The sequence below is a fragment of the Otolemur garnettii genome, unplaced genomic scaffold (assembly GCF_000181295.1).
Source record: "Otolemur garnettii isolate 467f Iridium unplaced genomic scaffold, OtoGar3 scaffold00002, whole genome shotgun sequence".
Lineage (NCBI taxonomy): Eukaryota > Metazoa > Chordata > Mammalia > Primates > Galagidae > Otolemur > Otolemur garnettii.
Window position 1 is genome coordinate 12881335 of NW_003852397.1, and position 21106 is coordinate 12902440.

General features: G+C 37.3%; 1 protein-coding gene across 1 annotated transcript in view; it reads left to right on the forward strand.

Moving 5' to 3' along the window:
• Window positions 1–29: 29 nt before the first annotated feature.
• RFX6 (regulatory factor X6) overlaps window positions 30–21106 on the forward strand; it is a 55477-nt gene continuing 34400 nt past the window's right edge. Inside the window, exons 1-6 of the mRNA XM_003781619.1 lie at window positions 30–302; window positions 600–756; window positions 3347–3470; window positions 5041–5102; window positions 16471–16548; window positions 17848–17875. Coding sequence (XP_003781667.1) covers window positions 80–302; window positions 600–756; window positions 3347–3470; window positions 5041–5102; window positions 16471–16548; window positions 17848–17875 — 672 coding nt within the window. The 5' untranslated portion in view covers window positions 30–79. The remainder of the gene's footprint in view (window positions 303–599; window positions 757–3346; window positions 3471–5040; window positions 5103–16470; window positions 16549–17847; window positions 17876–21106) is intronic.

Sequence of the window (21106 nt, forward strand, 5' to 3'; positions counted from 1 at the left end):
CCGCCCCGCCCCGCCCCGGCTCCGGGCTCCGCTGGGTAGCCGGCCACGCGGCGGGTGCCCAGGTCTTGGCGGCCGGAGGATGGCCAAGGTCCCAGAGCTGGAAGACACTTTCCTGCAAGCGCAGCCTTCGCCCCAACTCTCGCCCGAGAGCCGGGGAGACTGTTGCGTGCAGCTCCTGGGCAAGGGCTTGCTGGTCCACCCGGAGGGACGCGCCTACCTGGCGGCCGAGGCGCAGCCCCGAGGCGAGCAGCGCGGTGGGGACACCGGGGAAGACCCGGAGCCCCGGGCGGGCGTGAAATCAGGTGAGTCTTCTGCCCCATCTGGCCGTGTGATTGGGAGGAGGATGTGGTCTGCGCAGGGCAGCCGATAATAAAAACCGACACATCTCAATCGTACTTACCGGTCTGTAGAGGGTTTCCTCCAAATCTTACTTCCCCAGGAAAATGCCAAGCAGAGACTGTTAACTTTCAGGTGTTTCGCTCAGCTGTCCCCCCACCCCGTTAGGCTACCCCTCTGAAGTTACGCCGCGCTGAGAAGCTGCTTAGGTAATTTTTATATTCTGTTTTTTTTTCTTTGTTATCCCTTCAACTGGCAATCAGAAATGCATATAAACAATGCTAACTTTTCTTCTGAAGAAGAGGATGCGGACAATCAGGACGGCAAAACCAAAGCAGCGGATCCACACCTCGCTCAGAAGAAAACCATCACGCAGATTATGAAGGATAAGAAGAAGCAGACGCAGCTCACGCTGCAGTGGTGAGACGCGCCCCAGGGGTAGACGGCAGGTCTCTGCTTTCCCGGACGGGATTCTCCCCCAAACTTTGTGGTGAAGTTTAAAACATCGATTAGGACTTAATCCAGATTTCCCCCCCCGAATATTCAGTATAGAGGCATATTTTAATACTGAGGAAAAACGATACAACTAAAACAACATCGCTTTGCTCGCTATTCACCAAACCCTAAGCAGTGATGAATGTTCGCATGCGTTACTCGTCGTGCAATCAGTTTGGTGCTTTTATGTTCGCTATTTAGTAGTTTTCGTGTTTAGAAAGCAGGATTCTTAAAAAACAATTTGAAAAGAGGAAGGGTGATAATGCTGGCTTCATCCGTAAGATGGCAAATTAAAAATAGGGCATTTGCCACAAGATAAAATGCATTTGAAGTAGAAGATAGGAAACAATCAGCTAAGATACCGCTACTAACTGACACAGATGTTCAGCTGTGTAGCACCTGTCCGATCTGATTTAATTTAGTGAAATCATACATCGAATGTTGTGAAAAGTCTTTCAAAACGAGGAGCCTTTCAGTAGTATTTCAACATAGAACTTGTAATATTTAAAAGAAAGAGAAAGCTAAAGTAAAGACATAAAACTACACTTCCCTTTCTTCCTAGAAAGAAAGGAGTATAAATTTACTCCCAAATTCTAAGTAATAAACAGATTAACATAAATAGCGACTTAATTACAGATTAATGGCAAAAACTATGTGCAAAGTATAATCTAAACCTTAGGATAATAGCACAATGAAAAAGATAGGCTCCCCCAAATTAGTACTTTATTTTTATTTAGACATTAAATCCCAATTTGAATCTATGGTTTTTTGTGATTATATGCTTGAACCTTTCAAATATATGAACTGTAAACCAATGTTCCTCTAAAGGTATAGGTTAACTGTTGAAGTTAATGTCCTGTTGCTGGTTAAAAATACACAAAAGCAGTAAATAATTGGGTTAACTATCTGGAATATTTAGGACACAACTCTTTTCATTAGAATAATTGGGGCAAAAGTGTTGTGATTTCAGGAATATTTCTTGAGATGTTTTAAATGATCACTTTCATTGTTTTCCATTCAGATTGAGTCAGTGGAGACAACTTTGAGTTTTTATTTTATAAATCTTTACACATCAAGACTAAAGAAAAAATACTTCAAATTAACATTTTAGTTATTTCTAGGATTACTCACTATTTTGAAGACAAAGATAATGCCTACAACAATGTCACAATAGCTAGATGAAAAGTGGACATTGTATTCATGTAATTAAAATATGATTTTAAATAGATAACTTTTTCTTGTAATAATTTTTATATTTTTGAAACTAGAAAACATTGTCTTTTTGGTTTAAAATTTCCACACTCTTTTCTATATAATGAGTGTTATAGATTTCAAAAAACTGAATTATTTGTATTTTCCTTTAAGATTATAGACTACCTTGGGAGTTAAAAACTAGAACTGACCAAAGTGAAAAAGCTGGATGATTAATCCCAATTTTCACTGTCACCCAAGTGTTTGATTTATGCATGCAAATTAGTTTGATATTTTATAAAAATATTTATAAAATATTTTATATTTATGTATATTGTACACTGTGTCTTACTGGCTTTTGATCTTGGTGTTTTCTTCCTAGAAATGCCTTACCTCCTTTAGCTTTAATCTCGTGCACATTGCAAATATGTTGAATCAGAAGTCTTGAAGGGTTTCACCAATTTCAATCTAAATGCCTACTCTATGTTATATTGTAATTATGATCTTACTATGTATAAAACTAGGGTAAATCTTAATTAAAATTACCAACAGACTGTTGGAAAAACTGAGACTAGAATCTAGACAGTCTGATTTCTAGATTGCTATTCATATAGTAGCAACAGAAATATGTAATTACAAATCAAATAGAATTACTCCAAAATTTCAAAGTTTACATACTTATTTTTATAATAGAGAGTTGCTGTTTTGTAAGTTGTTTGGAGGCATCTATAGAGATGAAAACATTATATTTCAAGTGTATAGGATGTTACAGATAATTACAGTGCTGATCACAGTAAAAGGTGTAGGAATAGAAATAGCTGAGCAATAGATGAGGCTTCAGTGAAATGTTTATCCTTTCGTATTTTGCAAATAAGTGCATTATCACCCTTTCCCAGCTATGGAAGGTTCAGAACTAGTTTGCGAATGAAAGTGGGAGAATAAAAGCATTTGCCAGCCCTTTAGGGCCTAGTATGTTCTTTAAAAAAAAATTTGTATATATATATATATATATATATCTCACAGATCAAACCTTAATGCACAACGAGGTTTAGATAGAAGTAAAACATAGTATTTGGGATGTGCACCAGGCAGAAATGGCAGGAATGAACTAGCAGGTATTCACTGAGGTTCTTGATCTTCTAACATTAATCCCTGTGATCTGATTTTTAAAAAATATTCAGAAAAATAGAAGTGCACCCTTGTTTACTCATTGACTCACTTCCACAGAGTCTATATTCAAAATGGACATTAAGTCAGTGAGGAACGGGAAAGTAAAAGAGAAATGAAGGAAAAAATTGGCCTAATTTTTGGCCTTTTTTCTTAGGCTTGAAGAGAATTACATTGTATGTGAAGGAGTTTGCTTGCCACGGTGCATCCTTTATGCCCACTATTTAGATTTCTGCAGGAAAGAGAAATTGGAGCCAGCCTGCGCTGCTACCTTCGGAAAGGTAAGTGGCACATATTGGCCATATGGACTTACAATTAAAGTCTTGTTGGGCAGACAATATGAAAACAAGGTTATCTGATCAAATTTTCTTAGAGAATAGGAAAACATTTACCTTATAGACATAAATGAAATCTCTTAAGGACTGTGTTTGGAACTACTCTATGTTTATACCTTGAATTTGAATATTAGAACCCTGGCTATCAGAAGATCTAATGTAAACTTAAAGCAAGCTGCATTTAGCATTTCCCTTCAAAGAGGGAATATGTTAAAATCATAAAGGAATTAAAGAGTAGGGCATGGTGCATTTGAGAAGCAAAGTTAAATGGAGGTGGCAAGTCTCTTGTTCATGCTATTAGTAGTTACGGTTGTTCAGGCAGACCAAATGTATGAGTTTTTAATTCTATTACTTAAACAATTCTACTAATTCTCCATTTTGCTCAGAGTGTGTTTACAGCCCAAACTCCCTATTTTATGATGGCATTAGTTAAATTTCTTTGATTTAAAAACATTTCTTTCTGCCCAATATACATGGATAGAGTACAAATCTATAGCACTAATGTTATTATACTTAATTATGTTGTTATCCTTTTGAGAATTAGAAAGCAATACCAATCTTTTGGATAAAACTCATCCTTTGAGATTCTTGTCATGCTCTGTTGCCTGAGAACCTAGAACATCCCAGAAAAACCTTAGGAAGCTTGAATTCCAAAAATTGTATTGCTCATAAACTGAAATCCAAATTCTAACCTGTAGAGGGACTCATTGTCCAGAAAATAATGAATGCTATGGTACAGGTCCCCAAATTAAAAAAAAAAAATTATTTATTTATTTTGAAGACTCCTCTATTATAGAGGCAGAGTGATAGGATGCAGGGTAATCACGTGATTTAGATGCTGGCCTAAACTATGACGAATTTGTTGTGAGGCCTTCTGAAAAGCACTTAATCTCTTTAAGACTCAGTTCACTCATTCTATAAAAGGAGGAGATTGGATAAGACAACTTTAGGTGTCCATGTTGGCATTACCATGTTATGAGAATGATTCCAATAATTCCTAACTGTTTGGGGTCATGAAACACTGTGAAAAGCTGATAAAAACTGTAGACCTAATCCCCAAGAAATTAACATAAATTTTGCCATGGAGCTCTCTGAAGTTCATGTATCGCTCTACTGAGATCCAGGCTGAAACTCCTGTTTTATGTAGAAGACATTTTTGATCTCTAATCAGATCCTAATTTCAGTACATTTTGAGAAAGAAACGTACAAGAAAAATTTTTATAACACTACCCTGGAGATCTAGTGAGGCAGAGGAAGTTTTATGTGTCTTTTCAATGTTGAGAATCAGCATTTAATTGGGGTAATTTTTTTTATAGGTTGTGAAAAAACAAATATTCCTGCTTAGTAGGCAAATAAAGTAATAATTGCCTTGGTAGTAACATCAAGCAGACGCAGACATTGGTGTGATCTGCCTTGAAAATTGAAACAGGGCAATAGAATACTCCCATCAAAAAGTACATTTCTGCCTCTGCTGAGGTACATATGTATAACTAAAGTGATTGTCTTTCTTTTTTAGACAATTCGCCAGAAATTTCCTCTCCTAACAACACGACGGCTTGGAACAAGAGGCCATTCAAAGTAAGCTACATCAGTGGATGCATATCAGATTTTGCCCTTGTACGTGAGGATTGACACGGATGAAAAAAGGAGTGTTGTTTTTGTCAGTGAATGGAAACACTCTCTTCTTGATGAAACAGGGTCTCACCAACTGTGAGAGTCAAAAAGAAAAAATGTAGAATCATGTCTATAAAGCAAAATCTATGCTCCCAAATCATAATATATGGTTCTTTCTGGTGAGATAACTTTAAGCCATTACTGAAGTCCCCAGTGTCATGAAGGAGAAATGTATATGAGACTAATGGTCCTGTCCAGGCAGACTCTACAACCCTCTGAAGAGCAAGGCCAAACTCAGGGAGGGAAGAGCTGTGCTAGGAAGTAGGAAGGACACGCCTTAGCATCCTTCAGTTTCTTCCTCAAGTTTTCTTTCCCAGATAACAATTTCTCCATATCCCCTCTTTTCTCCTTAAGACAAATGACATGCACAAAGGCCCTCTTTCTTCACCTCCTAATATACATATAAACATAAAATAAGCAGTTAATTACTCCCCTTCTTGGTATCTCTAACATTCCTTCTCTTTTGTGGCAATCTCTGTCTCCTGAGAAGCCCCAGTTACATATCCTTGTTCATCAGTTGTTTTGTCCACTGTGTGATTAGTTTTGCTTTTTCTTCTGCCTACAGCATATCCAGATCCCTTTTACACCAAGTAAAAAATCATCTCAAACCTGTTATGTGATGTCTTCATGGTTACTCTGTTCTTCTCCTTCTCTTTGCTGTTTGTTGAAAAACGAGCTAGTTGCTCACTTCCTCCAACGCCAATCCCATCCCTCTAACCTAGTCCATTTCTTTACCTGGGCAGAAAGACAGTGGCTCCTTTTTACTGTTATTCACATCATCTGTCCCGTGTTCGGCTAGTGGTGACCCCATTGGCTAGCTCAGCTTGAGACACTTGCCAAAAAATAGGTCCTACTTTCTGAATTCTCTTGAATTTATTCCCCCTCATTCTTACTTTCATAACCTAGCCTACCTCTGTCTTTCTAGTTCATTCAATACACTTTTTCCAAACTGACCTTTTAAAGCTCAGATTCAATTACCTTTCTCCCATGTTCAGAAACTCCCGCTGGCTGATGATTCTAACTATTAAAGGTGAACTTTTCTCTCCTTGGCATAAAAGGTTCATTTTCATTTAGTCCTAACTCATTTTACTGTCTGATCATCTCCTTCTCAGTTTCCATCATGTGGCCTATTCTCTCAGCAAGTTCTTACCCCAGTACCCTTTGCTTCCCCCCAGCTGGCAGTTTTGTTTGCGTTGCCTTCCTCCACTAAGAATGCCTTCTTCTCTAAACATAGGTTGAAACTGTACCCATTTGAATGAATGTGTCACGAACTTCTTCCTTTCTTAACCTACTGGTTGATTGTAGGCCCTTTCTCTGCACCCTGCTAGCAGTCTGCTGGGTCTATCCTGATGGGAAATTAATTTATCCTCTCCCCCAAGCAGATAGTATTTTGAAGATAGAAAATTTATCTCATTCACTTTTATATCCTTTCTGTTAGATACATAATACATTATCAATTAATACTTATTTAATTAATTTCTATTAACGCTAGCCGTATTGTGGCTTGGGAAGGAGGAATAAAATGTCAGATTGAAACAGACTAAATTAGTCCTTTCCGTCTAACCAAGCAAGCTTTATTTTAAAGTTGACTCAATTTAACTGACTGGTTTCTACTGAATTTGATTCCTCCTGAATTGCCCCGGTAGAGGAGCGATCAGATAGTGTTTAAAGTAAATAGATGGGGGAAAGAGGCAAAGCAATGCAGAGAAATCCTCTTGACAGGATCTGTAAGAGGGTGGGCTGGCAGGCTGCAGAGAAAGTCAATTAATCCTAGAAGGAGCCTTTAGGATTAGGGATGAATCATTAACTCTGTCCATTGTGACAAAGTGAGGTTCTAGCACTTAGGCCGATATAACAACATGTGGCGACTTCTGGCAATTTATTTGTATCTAAGAGCCATAGATGGGCTCAAGGGCAAAGCATGATCAATTTGAATTTTTTTCTGCCTTGCTGATGTGCTATTTGCTTTTTATGACATGACTGTTAATTTTACTCTGGTATTTTCGTATCATGGGGTAGAAATTAATTTTCTATATTTAAACCAAGTATGTTGAAAGATACAACAATGTGTCTGTAAAGTTTGTGTATCTTGTAAATGGTAATATTTTGATGTAATTATTCCTAGGTAGTTTTCTGCCTTTATTTCCAAGAAACATCCTTGAATTTTATTTCGGAAGATAGTATACCAAAAAGCACTATAGTCTAGTGGCTAGGCACGTAGAGATTAAAGTTGGCCAAATCTAAGCATGAATCCAATACTTCCATATATAGTGGTGTGACACTGGATGGATTATTTAGCTTTTCATCACTAAAGTGGGGGTACAATATCTCATAACATTGTTGTGAAAGTTGAATGAGCTTAAGCATAGGCAGGAATAAAAGAGTGATCCTTAATAATATGAAATTAATGGCTTAATGAATCAAAAAAATAGCAATACAATATTTATAGAGTACTACACGCATAGACATACACACTCATTATCTCTAATCCTTGCTATAATAATATAAGATAAAAATTACTGTTTTGCAAATGAGGAAATTGCACTTCACAAGGTATTATCTTGCCCAAGGTACTCAGATACTACACAATAACAGTGTTGGCATTTAATGCAAGGTTTATCTGACTCTAAGGTTTATGCTTTATCCACCAGTAAAATTTGAAAAGCCTATTTTTTTCCACTATTAGTCAAATCAACAAAATGACTGCTTAGTTGAACTTTTTTGACTTTTGAAGTATTTTTTTTTTTTTTTTTTGAGACGGAGCCTCAAGCTGTCCCCCTGGGTAGAGTGCTATGGCATCACAGCTCACAGCAACCTCCAACTCCTGGGCTCAAGCGAGTATCCTGCCTCAGCCTCCCAAGTAGCTGGGACTACAGGCACCCGCCACAACGCCTGGCCATTTTTTTTTTTTTTTGGGTGCAGCCGTCATTGTTGTTTGGTGGGCCCAGGCTGGGGATTCGAACCTACCACCTTAGGCGTATGTTTAGGTGTATGTTTAGCGGCCTTAGCCGCTTGAGCCACAGGTGCCGAGCCTGAAGTATGTTTTATTAAGATTATTTTTTACTGATCTAACAATTTTTAAGATATATTAATATATTAGATTCTTCTTCAAAAACTTAACTGCACTTTATCAAACCTCAACCATGAGGCATTTTATTTTGAGATATTTATATTTTATATAAAAGAAAATTTGCAGCACAAACACAACTTTACTTTTTAAAATTTTTGTCCTAAACATTTCTGTGTTAGTATATTATCTTTACAAGCATCATTTGTAATGGCTGTTTAATATTTTGTAAATTTACAGTTTGTAAAAAATATTTTTATGTCTATAGAAATGTGAATAATTGAATGAAACACAGAATTAAAAATGAAGGAAGTATATCTTAGAGAATCAGGAAATCCTAATTTCTCCCACTACTTTTTTTTTTTTATTGTTTGAGATTCATCAAGGTACAAAGAATTAGGTTACAATGATTGCATTTGTTAGATAAAGGTCCTCTTATAATTGTGTCCCTCCCCCAAGCGGTGTGCCATACACCGTGCCCCCCCCATCCCTCTCCATTCTTTTTCTCCCAATATTAATTGTAACTCTTCAAAACTTATTTTGTTGTCATGGTACAGTTTAATGTAGTACTTTGAACATACTGTTGCTAAATATTTACTTATTATTATTAAAGATTCATTGAATTATTTAAAAATATAAATAAATTTTCTATTTATTTTAGTTTTCCTGAATTCTACACTAAACTTTAGCAATATTATGTTCTGATGATGGTTACTTCAAAAAATAAGTACTCAATGTTTTCCAGATTCTCGTAGGAGACCTAGAGTGTGTCCCATTGTTTCATTTGAGACTACCAAACAGAGTTCATTATAGATCATGACAGACTCAAAACTTTCTTCTGTATTGTGGGTACAAGATAGCATCACTATTTTTAAAACTTTTCTTGATGTCTTTGGGGTTCATGTCTTTCTCCTAATTTTACTGGTCCACCTATGAGATCTATAGTTCGGAAAATGCTGATCTCTGTGACAAAAAGATTGTTAGTAGGGTCTAAAACTTATGAGTGAAGTTATAAATTCTCTTTTTCCTATGTTCTAAAGTGATTGGGTAGTCTTCCAGGGATCAGTCCTCATAACTCAACTTTGTACAGATGCTACTTCTTTTCGTCATTAAAAAGTGAAAGATGAAAAAGTTTAAATAAAACTGGCCCCAAATTTATCTAATAACCAATCTAAAAGGGAGAGATAAAATTTCCAAAACAGATACATTAAAACAAAAAAACACCTGTTTGTACAGAATTATTGTGTATATCCAGATATCAAACCCTGTCAAAAATTAGAAATAGTTACAAATAAGGTAATTTGTTTCAAGAGGCAAGTCCAGTCTTCTACACAGGAAGCCATTGTTAACAATGGTCATGGAAAAAAAGGTCTCTGACGATAAACATGGGGTGTCAGAACACCTTACCCAAGTGTCTAATATGGGGACAAAGCCAGTCAATTTGCAGGTGGCATTAGCAGCTCCACTTTCTATCCATTCCTTCACTCTCACCATCCCCTCCCTGCCAAAAAACCCAGCAACCCCAGTGCAGAGTCTGCACGTTCTCAATACCAAGACAAAAAAACTGACTTTATTTTCAAGCTGCTTCTTTTTTTGCCCCTTTGATTTACCACCAATTGTTTTATTCTCTGTAATATTTTTATTTACTTACCTTTTCTTGTGTTGAATGTGTTTACTTGTATACCCCAAACGGTAACACAGTGTGTTTCCATTACAAGGAACCCTTGAGCAAAAATGTGTTACAGTCAGAGGAAGAAGCAGAATGTATCATTCTATCTCAGGCTCTGTAAGATTTTTAAGTTTAGCCCTTGAATGAATAAAACTAGAATGAAATTCTATAGGTACAATGGAGGCGGGAAGAGCGCTTCTTGTGTATTTTATGATTATGAATTTATTATATTGAGGATAATCAATCCGTATGTATATTGACATGCAAAGCATTTGAGATGCAGAGAATTGTAAAGATACCTGCCATCAAGGAACTTTCACTATTAATATTAATTATTTTATAAGCATTTTACTGAGGTCTCTTTGCTTAGCCCTAGGATACAATGGTAAGCAAAAAGAGCCTGTCTACTTTCCTTGCCCAGAATACCTTGCCCCGTGAGGGAGAACACAGTTGAGCCCACAAACAGATTTCACGCACATTGTAGACTGATCTGAAGTTACATTTTAATTTATTTTAGACTTTGGTCAGCCAAATCTTGGTTTTCAGACATGATGGACAAAAGCTATTATCTTATTTATTAGTGGTGATTTAGTGGGTTAATAAAACTGATATGGCAGCTGCTCTTATCATGGCAAGTTATTGCAAGTCCCTGAACAGCTTAATCCCATCATTTCCTTATCAGTTATCATTTGTGTAGTGTAAACGAACATCAGGGCTACTAGCTCAGTGGGAACATATGTTTCAGGAATTCTGTATAAGGGCTGAAATGGACAAGAAGAAATATAGATGCAGGTACAAATTTATCCGCAAATGAAGAGAATATCAGACACAAAGTAAATATTTTTATAAGAAAGAAGAGCAATGATTTTATTTGTCCTATTAAAGATCTCTTATATTTTATCACATATTAACTTTAAAGATCTCTTACATTAAAGATAAAAGATCTCTTTAAAGAGATCACTTATTAAAGATCTATTAAAGATCTCTTATATTTTATCACATATTCACTTTAAAATGTAACCACAAACATTAATTAAGAATTTTTTTCTATCATGAATGATAGATGAGATCTGTTTTTTTGATATAAGGAGTTTTTTGATATAAGGCTAGGGACAGGTAATGCTAACAGATGGACCCGGTTCTGTTAGGTAATCAGAAAGGTTATTTGCAAACATGTTCTTAGAGAAATTAGCTAATTATCCCTAGGATTTTTGAGCATTTGTCATATATTTTCTTTCTAAAAAAATGAGTAGCAGTGATGGAAGAAAAGTGGGGAACTTTCTTATTCTATTGAGAGCATTAAAGAAGATAAGCCTTAGGCAGTGGTATACAGATTAAAATAACTCGTTATCCCACAGTGAGACAAACGTGACTTCATACGTAACCAACAGCAGCATGTATTCTTGTTACCTTAGAATATTCATGATACATATTCTCTTGCAAGATTTATTTTAGAGAAGTCTATTAACAACAACATAGTGCTATAAAATGTGGCAAGTAAGATGAAAAATCCGTGTACACTTTCCATGAACTCACTCTCCCCAGTTTTATGAGGTTTATCTTTAGCTGTTAGGAAGCCAGAGAGCCTCTCATTTATTATCTCTTCTCCCTGTTCTCAAAGTCACTAAATCACCACTCAGATGACAACATGTACCTAGTTAGACTAAAAGGAAATTTAAAGGGGAAAGATGATTATATTGGCTCCAGAAGAAACTGGACATGTAATGTGTGATAGCATCGCAATGGTCATGGCTAAATTGAGATTTGTGTTGCTAACAACAGTCTTTCTACTTAAATACACAGATCTTATGCCCTTTATATATATATTGGTTAGGAACCAAGGTCAAAAGCACAAGGTATTTATAAATAACAGGTAATCCTCATAGTAATAGATAAGTCTGTATAGTACTTGTGTAGGCTAAAAGGAGTTAGTAGACTTCCTTCCATCATGTGGGATAAGAGATTCTTTAACCTCACCAAATTTTAATTTGTGGAGATATATGTAAGTATATGACACCACATGCATACCTGTAATTGACAAATTCTTTTGATAGTTTTCTTTAAGGCACAGTTATTTTTTCAGCTTTTTCATATCATTTTTTATTTAACTAATGTTTATTGATTTTCCATAATAAGGGACTAATATTTTAGAAGGAGTCTTTGTTTATATTTGAAATGTCACATATGAAGCATCCAGATCAGTGCTGTAGATCAGTGCTGTAGGTTTCATCTTAGTTGTCCAGGCTTATTGGTTACTCTCGCCAAACTAGAATAGAGAGTTTATGTATGCACGCAAACATATTTGAATTATATTTCACTTAAGATTTTCTTGTAAGTAGAATTGAAGTACAAAATGAGATCTATATTTTGCATCTGAGTGTGGAGACAGAGAGTGTTCTGCTGAGACATGGGTTTGAATTTTGCTTGCAAACCTATAGCTTTTTTGTCCATAAAATTTTTTTAAAAATCATGTAATTTTTGAACCTGTGTTTTGAAATTGGGATAACACTCTGCTTGCAGATTTCTGTGGAGATTTGAGATTGTGTATGCAGACAGTTTTTGCCTTGTAATACGTGCTTTATAAATGGTAATTGTATTATGACCTACTATGAATAACTTGCATTAATTATAGCATGTATCAATTTTGTTACAATTCTTTCTTTGCTTCTTTTCTCTACTCTCAGACTATCAATTTCAGACCAAGTAACTTTCCTCAGTTCTCAATGTGTGTTTGGGTTGATAGTGTCATTTATGGTTTACCTGGATATAAAATAGATAGATTACTTAAAAGAATTTTTTGGTGAGGTAGATAGAAAGTCTTGACACTGAGCGTAGGTAAAGGCATTAAATACTTCTATTTGTAAGGATACTCTGCCCCAGTGATTGGGGACAGGAACAAGGGGGCCAAACACAGCAATTTATAAAAATATGAATCAAACAAATGACATAAGTTTTTTCTTAAAAGTAATAAGAAGAAAATACAAATATATATAGGATTTATTTGGTCCTAGAATGTTGCGTTAACAATGTACACATCAAGTGGTTTTAAAATTGGAAGTAAAATGTGCCTCAGTGTTGATCAGCGTGGTCACCTTTTCATGATTGGCAGGTGTCTGGCTCCAGGGAGGCTGGGGACTAGGGTGGGATTTGGAAGGTTCCTAACTAGATTTTCAATGTCGGTTTTGCTCATCATTGTGCTGAAAACTAGCTAGTGATCAGGGCATGGTATACACTCCAAAATTTGATGAACTTGGGGTCATCCCTTTTGACTCCTAGGATTGTTGTCTACCACCTGTGAAGGCTATGCAATGTTTTCTTAGTCTGCATGACAGACCACTTTATCATAGTATAATATTAGTTACTTGTTGAAAAAGGATTATAGATGAGCAACAAGAAGATCAAAGTTATAATGAAAGAAGTTTACCAACTTTCAAAGCAATGCTTAAGATACATTGCTTTAGCAAATAGAACAAAAAGCAAAGGAACATGAAATTACAATAGCCTTCCTTTGTGATAGAGCCCTTTGTTCTCAAGCATCACTTGCTTTATTTCTTGTATTATAGAAATTTCCTTTGGTGTCTTATTTCTAAAATCCAATAAAGGAAATATTAATATTCATTTCAGATGCTTAGGCTCAATAACAAATTTTACTAATACACTTGGTTGACTATCATCTGAATCTACTAATTTGTTCATGGTTAAGTCTTTTCCTTATCTGTTGCTATCTTCTGGTAATATCTTTAAGACTTAAATAAGCTTCCTTCTTTCTGTTAGTATTAGAGATAACTCAGTTTGATAGTCTGTGGTTTCCATAAAATTCATATTCCCATTATTTCTCCCTTTGTTCTAATGTACCTAAGAGGTCTTTTTCTTTGTCTGTAATGGGATTTTTTTCCCATATTTTAAAAATGGATTTTTTTTTATAAAAAGCTCCTCTGTTCGGGCAGCACCTGTGACTCAAAGGAGTAGGGTGTTGGCCCCATATGCCGAGGTGGTGGGTTCAAACCCAGCCCCGGCCAGAAAAAAAAAAAAAAAAGCTCCTCTGTTCATGTTAACAGACTAATATTATTCTTCCGCCAAAACTGAGCACTTGAGAACTTCTTCCCAGTCTGACACAATCAAAAAATATCTTCATTTACTTTGATCAACCCATATCACTTTCTTAAATATAATAAATCTTTCTGAAAATGTGTGCTATTAATATATTCATTTGTTTATTTATTGAGACGGAGTCTCACTATGTTGTCCTCTGTAGAATGCTGTGGTGTCACAGTTCACAGCAACCTCAAACTCTTGGGCTTAAGTGCTTCTCTTGCCTTAGCCTCCCAAGTAGCTGGGACTATAGGCTCTTGTCACAATGCCTGGCCATTTTTGTTGTTGTTACTGTTGTTGTTGTAGTTGTCACTGTTGTTTGGCAGGCCTGGGCTGGGATAGAACCTGCCAGCTCTGGTGTATGTGGCTGGCGCGCTAGCCACTGAGCTGAGCTTATATGTATTTTTTAATGTTTAAAAATCCTTTTCTCTCGATCCCAAACAACCCTGAATCAGTAGTGGCAACTTCACTGCCCATAGTTCTGCTCTCAGGACCTGAGGAAAGAGAAGCCATCTCTAGATGCTTTTGAGATCTCTGCTCTGGCTGAGTTCCGAAAGCATCTCTGTCAGCTGGTTCCCTTCCCCTGAGGAAGGAGTCTGTAGCCTGAGTGAATGTGCCTGCCTCAAAACCACATGCCCCTTTTAGGGTCCCTGCGCCCCTGGAGTTCCCTATCCAGACACCCCCAAGACTTCTTTCTTCCTGAGCCTATGTAGAGCGTGTCCCCAATCCCTCCCCAGGAGACCATACACCTCCACTATGGCACAAAGGCCTAGACTGATGAGTGCCCAGGGGGCAGCTGTTTTGTGTGGTGTGAATAGATCTTGGATGTACATTCCCCTCACAATGAACAAAGGAGCAAGGTCTGAAAATTGGGGGAGGTGGGTCTTCCCTTACAATGTTACCACATAGAGCTCCAGTATCTGAGAATTCTAAATTTGAATATGGCTACCAGGTCATTATGGAGGTAAGTTATTAATGTAGGAGAACAAGAAAGAATATTTGCCAGTTTGTTAGCTCTCTCTATGCTATGTGTTTTTCAAATATTTAAATAGGTGGTAATTAGGCTTGACGACATTTAGGGGTGGAACTGCTTGGCCAAGTCCTTTCTTTATTACTGAGGTCCAAAAAACGGGTTCGACACTGAGATCCTTCATTGTCTTGTCTACTTTAAACTCAGATCGTGATGCTAAGACAGGATATCTTCAAATATTGTTAGGCTGCAGTCCACTAGAAACCCTCTAATTTTCTTTTGCTTCATTTCTTTCCAGCTCTTAGATAAATGCAAATTAAAAAGGTTGGGAAACAGTGGATGGAGATGCTTCATGGGGGAGAAATAGGGAGAGAGTGGGGAGTGACCAGAGATAGAGGACGTTAGAGGATTCCAGCCAATCGCACTACATGCCACTTGTCCCACTAGCTTCTGTACCAGTGTGTGTGAACTTGGGTCTTTAATATGTCAATAGTCTCCGGTGGCTCTCATCCTTAATCCTAGCACTCTGGGAGGCCAAGCAGGTGAATTGCCTGAGCTCAGGAGTTCAAGACCAGCCTGAGCAAGAGCAAGACCCCTTCTCTACTAAAAATAGAAAAAGCAGCCAGGTGTGGTGGAATGTGCACCTGCAGTCCCAGCTACTTGAGAGACTGATGCAAGAGGATCGCTTGAAGCCCAAGAGTTTGAAGTTGCTGTGAGCTATGATGCCATGACTCTCTACCCAGGGTGACCTTTGTCTAAAAAAAAAGAAAGTCTGCAGTTTAGGAGAATGAGCTGTAATTTGCCAACGGTTGAGATGTTACATTTGCAGCTCATGATCCTTTGGCATATTTACAATAAATAACTGATAATACTGCTACTTGCCACGTGTGATGTTTCCACTGATTTGTGACATCAATTTTTCCCACTATTGCACAGCTGTTTTAAGTGAAGATGGTGATGAAATGGGCTTTTCATTCCTCATGAGGGTCGTGTTTTCATACATATCCTCATCATGACGTCACTGTCTTCCTTATACATAATGTCATACTATTTTCTCCATTCGACAGATAAACTATAAGAAAAATACCATTTTCTTGTTCTGCTGACTAAATTTAGGTTGAACTGAGCAATTTGTGAATTGATGCAATCAATATACTTACAGCTAATGCCTTGGGGGATTTGAAAGCAATTTTTTTTAGGGATATAAGGCGATTAGCAGTAAGCGAGTCTTCTATCTTTTTCAAGCTTAGAGCCAGAAATAAAACCAAAGGTAGAATTAGTGACTGTCAAAGAGGGATTTAGCACATTAAGATGCTACTAACTAAAAAGTATCGGGAAAGGAAAGTCAGCAAGGGGTTGCAGTTCTTGCTTCTATCTTAGCCTCTTAGTTAACCTTCTTAGTTATATCTTAGCCTCTTCCTTGCTTCAGAAATCTCCTTCATTAACACGGAGCTGGTTTCTGTCTGTGTTCCAGGTACCATTACTATGGGATTGGCATCAAAGAGAGCAGTGCATATTACCACTCTGTTTATTCTGGAAAAGGCCTAACCAGGTAGAGTTACACCATCTTCAACTCAAATTCTCTGAACTTCGTTAAATATTCATGCCATCGATTGAATAAACTGACTTCTTCTTAATTTTACTTATCAAAATGTTTTAAGTGTCAGACTTGAACACTGACTGTGTATGGGCCATGCTATAGTTTAGAAGACTGGGCAAATTACATAATTTGTAATAATTAATGAGAAAGTGCTGGTAAATTAGGTGTCCTAGAGAGATTAAGAGGAGTAATCAAGGAAGGAAGATTTCCTTTAAATTTATATTTACACACAAGGCTGACTCTATTTTCAGGCTGGATACGATAAAATGAAGGTGAGAAATGTAAATGTAATTTTTTTCTAAGAGACAATCCATTTTAAAGATCTATGTGCTTGACTGGTACCTTACCAAGATGAAAAGTTTATTGGAATATCATCTTTGTAAGATGAATCTACTGACCTGTTTGAGTCTCTATGGAAAGAAAAGCACAGGTGAAAGTAAAAAGCACATTGCTTGAAGCTGCCGTTAATTATCAGGAGAAGGTTGTTACTAAGTAAAGTGACATCCAACAAAACCAGTGATAATATATTATTTTCTTTCTTTTAAACTGAAATTCTGAATAATGAAACCGACACCTGAGATTGCTTTATGTTATTATTTACCGAGAACTGCTCTTAGCTGAAGAATAAATTGTTTTTAAAAGTAAATTGTCTTATGGAAAAAAATAGTCACCCAAGTCACACAAAGGTAAATTCAGATCTTCACAGGAACGTGATGGCTACTTCTTATCTATTACCCACTAGAGAGCGTAAATTCAGGCTGGAACACACATATTTAATAGCAAGTGTTCTTTGCTTGCCTCAAATCTCACCTTACTTTCCTAAATATATCTCATTTTACTTTTCCTTAAAGGACTTTTTTTTTTAGAGACAGTCTCACTTTATTGCCCTCGGTAGAGCGCTGTGGCATCACAGCTCACAGCAACCTCGAACTCCTGGGCTTAGGCGATTCTCTTGCCTCAGCTTCCCGAGCAGCTGGGACCACAGGCACCTGCCAGAACCCGCAGCTATATTTTTGTTTGCAGTTTGGCTGGGGCCAGGTTTGAGCCACAGGCACTGCCCCAAAGGACTTATATTTTTTTAGTAAGTTGAGAAAGATGCTTGAGTTCCTTTGAAAAAACAAACACATTTCCACAGTTTATTTTGCCAATTATGGTATCAGGTTACTATTTGGGGGGATCCTCTGCATATCCATGAATATTGTAACTATAATTTTTTTTTTAACTAATGGGAAATGTACTGATTTTTTAAAGGTTTTCTGGAAGCAAGCTGAAGAATGAGGTAAGAATTATTTTCATCTCTATTTTATATCTCTATGTCTTGTAAGATGAGCAATATGTATTAATCTTCATTGTTGGCATATATAGAAATAAATGTTATTTATTTGGAACCCCTTGAATGACTGAGGACTTTAGATAAAGCTAAATTATATTTGGGGTAACAACTGAGTTTTTACAGGGACCTACCAAACAATTTCCAGTTAACCTAGGAGAGGTAAATTTTTAGTTATTCTTACCAAATATCATGTACCTAGGAGAATGCAAAAAGGAAAAAATAAAGGACTATCATTTGTCCAAAAGTTTCTACATAAATGCAATAGAACCTCTGTAAGTTGACCACCCAAGGGACTGTAACAAATTGGTCAACATATGGAGGTGGTCAACCTAACGAACTAGGCCTGTTGTACTGATACATACAAGTAGTCATGTCCAGTCTATGAAAATTAGGTCCTTGAGGTGGTCAACTATGGAGGTTCTGCTGTATAAACAAAAAGCTTAAGTATAAGATATGGAAAGACTTGGTATTTGGATTGTAGCCATTTAGACAAAACATTATGTAGTTATCAAGAAGCCCACATGCTATGCTACACTATGGCTCACTTTGCTACTTTGTATACACACACACACACACAATCTTTCACCCTAGGCTTCCTCTCCACCCCCTCCTAAAAGAACAGGTCAGCAAACTGACCTTATCTAAATGAGTTAAACTACCATTAGGGACAGCATGGCTAATTAGGCACATGATAAGGCCTTCATTATCCTCAAGTTAACTAATCATTTTAAAAGGTGCCACAGAGGGAAGGGCTCGTGACAATTTGTGGTGTGGTAATTCTGGACTTGAGGTAAAGTGTAACTCCATTAGTTTAGTGAAATGATGCAAACAGGTTATCTTAAGAAATAATACAAAGTCCCCAACTTCTGAATGATCGTTTATTTCCCCCAGTGCTTTTAATATAGTTAATGGCTAATTACATAATGAAAATCCTCCAGATTGTTCATTTTTATCAATGAAATAATGGCTCTTTATTAGGTAAACAATTGTGAAACTGCAAAAATATTGACTTAGAAATACACTTGGGTTGACTAAAGTTTATGTCAATAGAGAATTCCAGTCGTTTCTCTCAGTTCTTCTTTCTATCAGTTTGATGAGGCCATAGGACTAGCAAACCATCAGTGATGTGTCACGAGAGCAGCAAGCCTTGCTCTGAGGAATAAAAGTGTGTCCCGAGTCTACTTTTTCCTCCTTAGAAGAGTACACTACAAACTCAGTTGTAGATTTTATTAATAAAGTTAAAATAAAATATTCTAGTTAGGCCACATAGCCTATGACTTTTCTACAGATATCTATCTGAAGTAAAAATTGTGTGTCATTATTATGAGAATTATAGAAATTAATATAAATGAGGGCTTTCTAAAAGCTTGAAACTACTCTAAATGCTTCAAAAATAATAATAAACATTTTCATAGCAAAGTTGAAATGTAAAAAAGTTTGTGTTTAGGGTGATCAGCCATCACAGTTCGCTCAGGACATGAGACTTTCTGTGCAAACATACGTATCCTTCAGGTCTTCTGAACATTAATAACTGTGAAGTAGGAAGAATAGGTGTTAACGTGCTAATTTACAACCAAGAAAAATGAGGGTGAGAGATGTATTTGCTTTTTTAAAATGTCAGAGGGAGGTTCTATTTTTTAAAACCCACGTTCAAAATATTAATGGGCAGATCATGGTATTACACATACTAGGGATAAAATAGGGAATGGGTACATTTGGTCCTGCCCTCACGGGGCTTTACAGTACATCAGGGAAACATATCTGGAACAAGGAATTATAAGGAGTGTCACAGGAGGTGACTGAGTTTAGGGGTTAAGGATTTTCTCCACAGGAGGTGATGTTAAGGAAAGAACTGAGAAGGAATGGGAGTTTGGAGGAAGAGTAGAGAGAATGCAAATGATCCGGACAGAGGGAATGGCACAGGCAGGTTTCTTCATCTCGGTTCCATGGAATTTTTGGTCCAGATAATTCTGTTCGTTGGAAATATCCTGTGTCTTGTAGAACGCTTGGTAGTGTCGCTGTCTCCTTAGCTTCTATCTGTCAGATTTCAGAAGCACACCCCCTCCTTTGTTGTGATAACCGAAAATGTCTCTGACATGGCCAGATATCAACACTGTCACATGTGAAGGAAAGCAAGAGGGGCATCTTGTTGTAGAAAGAAATAAAAGGAACTTGGCCCAGTTTTAGAATGAGAGAAACAGTAGACCTATATAACGGGTAAGGGCGGGATTGTGCATGACCTTATTAGGTTAAGAATTCTAGAATGGCAACTACTGAAGGGGAATGATGTCATCAGACTTCTGTCTTATAAAACTGTTCCTGGCCATGATGTAGAGACTCAATTAGGAGAATGTAAGAAAGGAAGCCAGTAAATCCGTTGGAAGCTCTACGGGTAGTCTGGGGAAAAGAAGATCTGGACTAGGATAATCGACCTGGGATGGAGAAAGGTGACTGGTTTCAGTGAAGAGATATGGGAGGAGAAGCAGGTAGAGGGGTGGGAGGTAATTGGTTCGGGTTGGCACCTGGCATTGTCGACGTGTCTGTCCCACATCCAGCGCATGTGTGAAGGGGGCAGTTGGAAACTTGTGACTGGAAAAGAGGACTTGGAGAGTGAGTTTGATGGCGACTGAAACCAGGGTAAGATGGACACAAAAGACCAGGGAAAAGCCAGTGAGAAGAAAAGAGGTTAGCAGAAAAGAGTTGTGAAAAGTGGGAAAGAGGAGGAGGAAAATCCAGAGAGGCAAAAACAGAAGGAGAAGAATACAGTGTTGGGCAGCGCCTGTGGCTCAAGGGAGTAGGGCGCTGGCCCTATATGCCGAGGTGGCGGATTCAAACCCAGCCCCAGCCAAAAACTGCAACAACAACAAAAAAAGAATACAATGTCACAGAAGCCAAGGGAAAAAACTGTCCAGCAGGAGGGAACGCTGGCTACCCTCACTGATAAAAACTGTAAAATTTAAATGATAGGAGCCAGCAGACATACAAACGGTGATGAAGGTCATCAAGATAAGGACTGCAAAGGATCAATGCTATTAGTTAAGTGGAGATAATTCATGACTTCAGAGAGAACATATTTAGTGGTGAGCTGGGGTTTGATTGATTTGTGAAATGAGTGGGAAGTGGCAGTTTAGGGAGGAAATTTAGTCCAGCTGAGGGTCATACTCAAAAAGGGCTGGT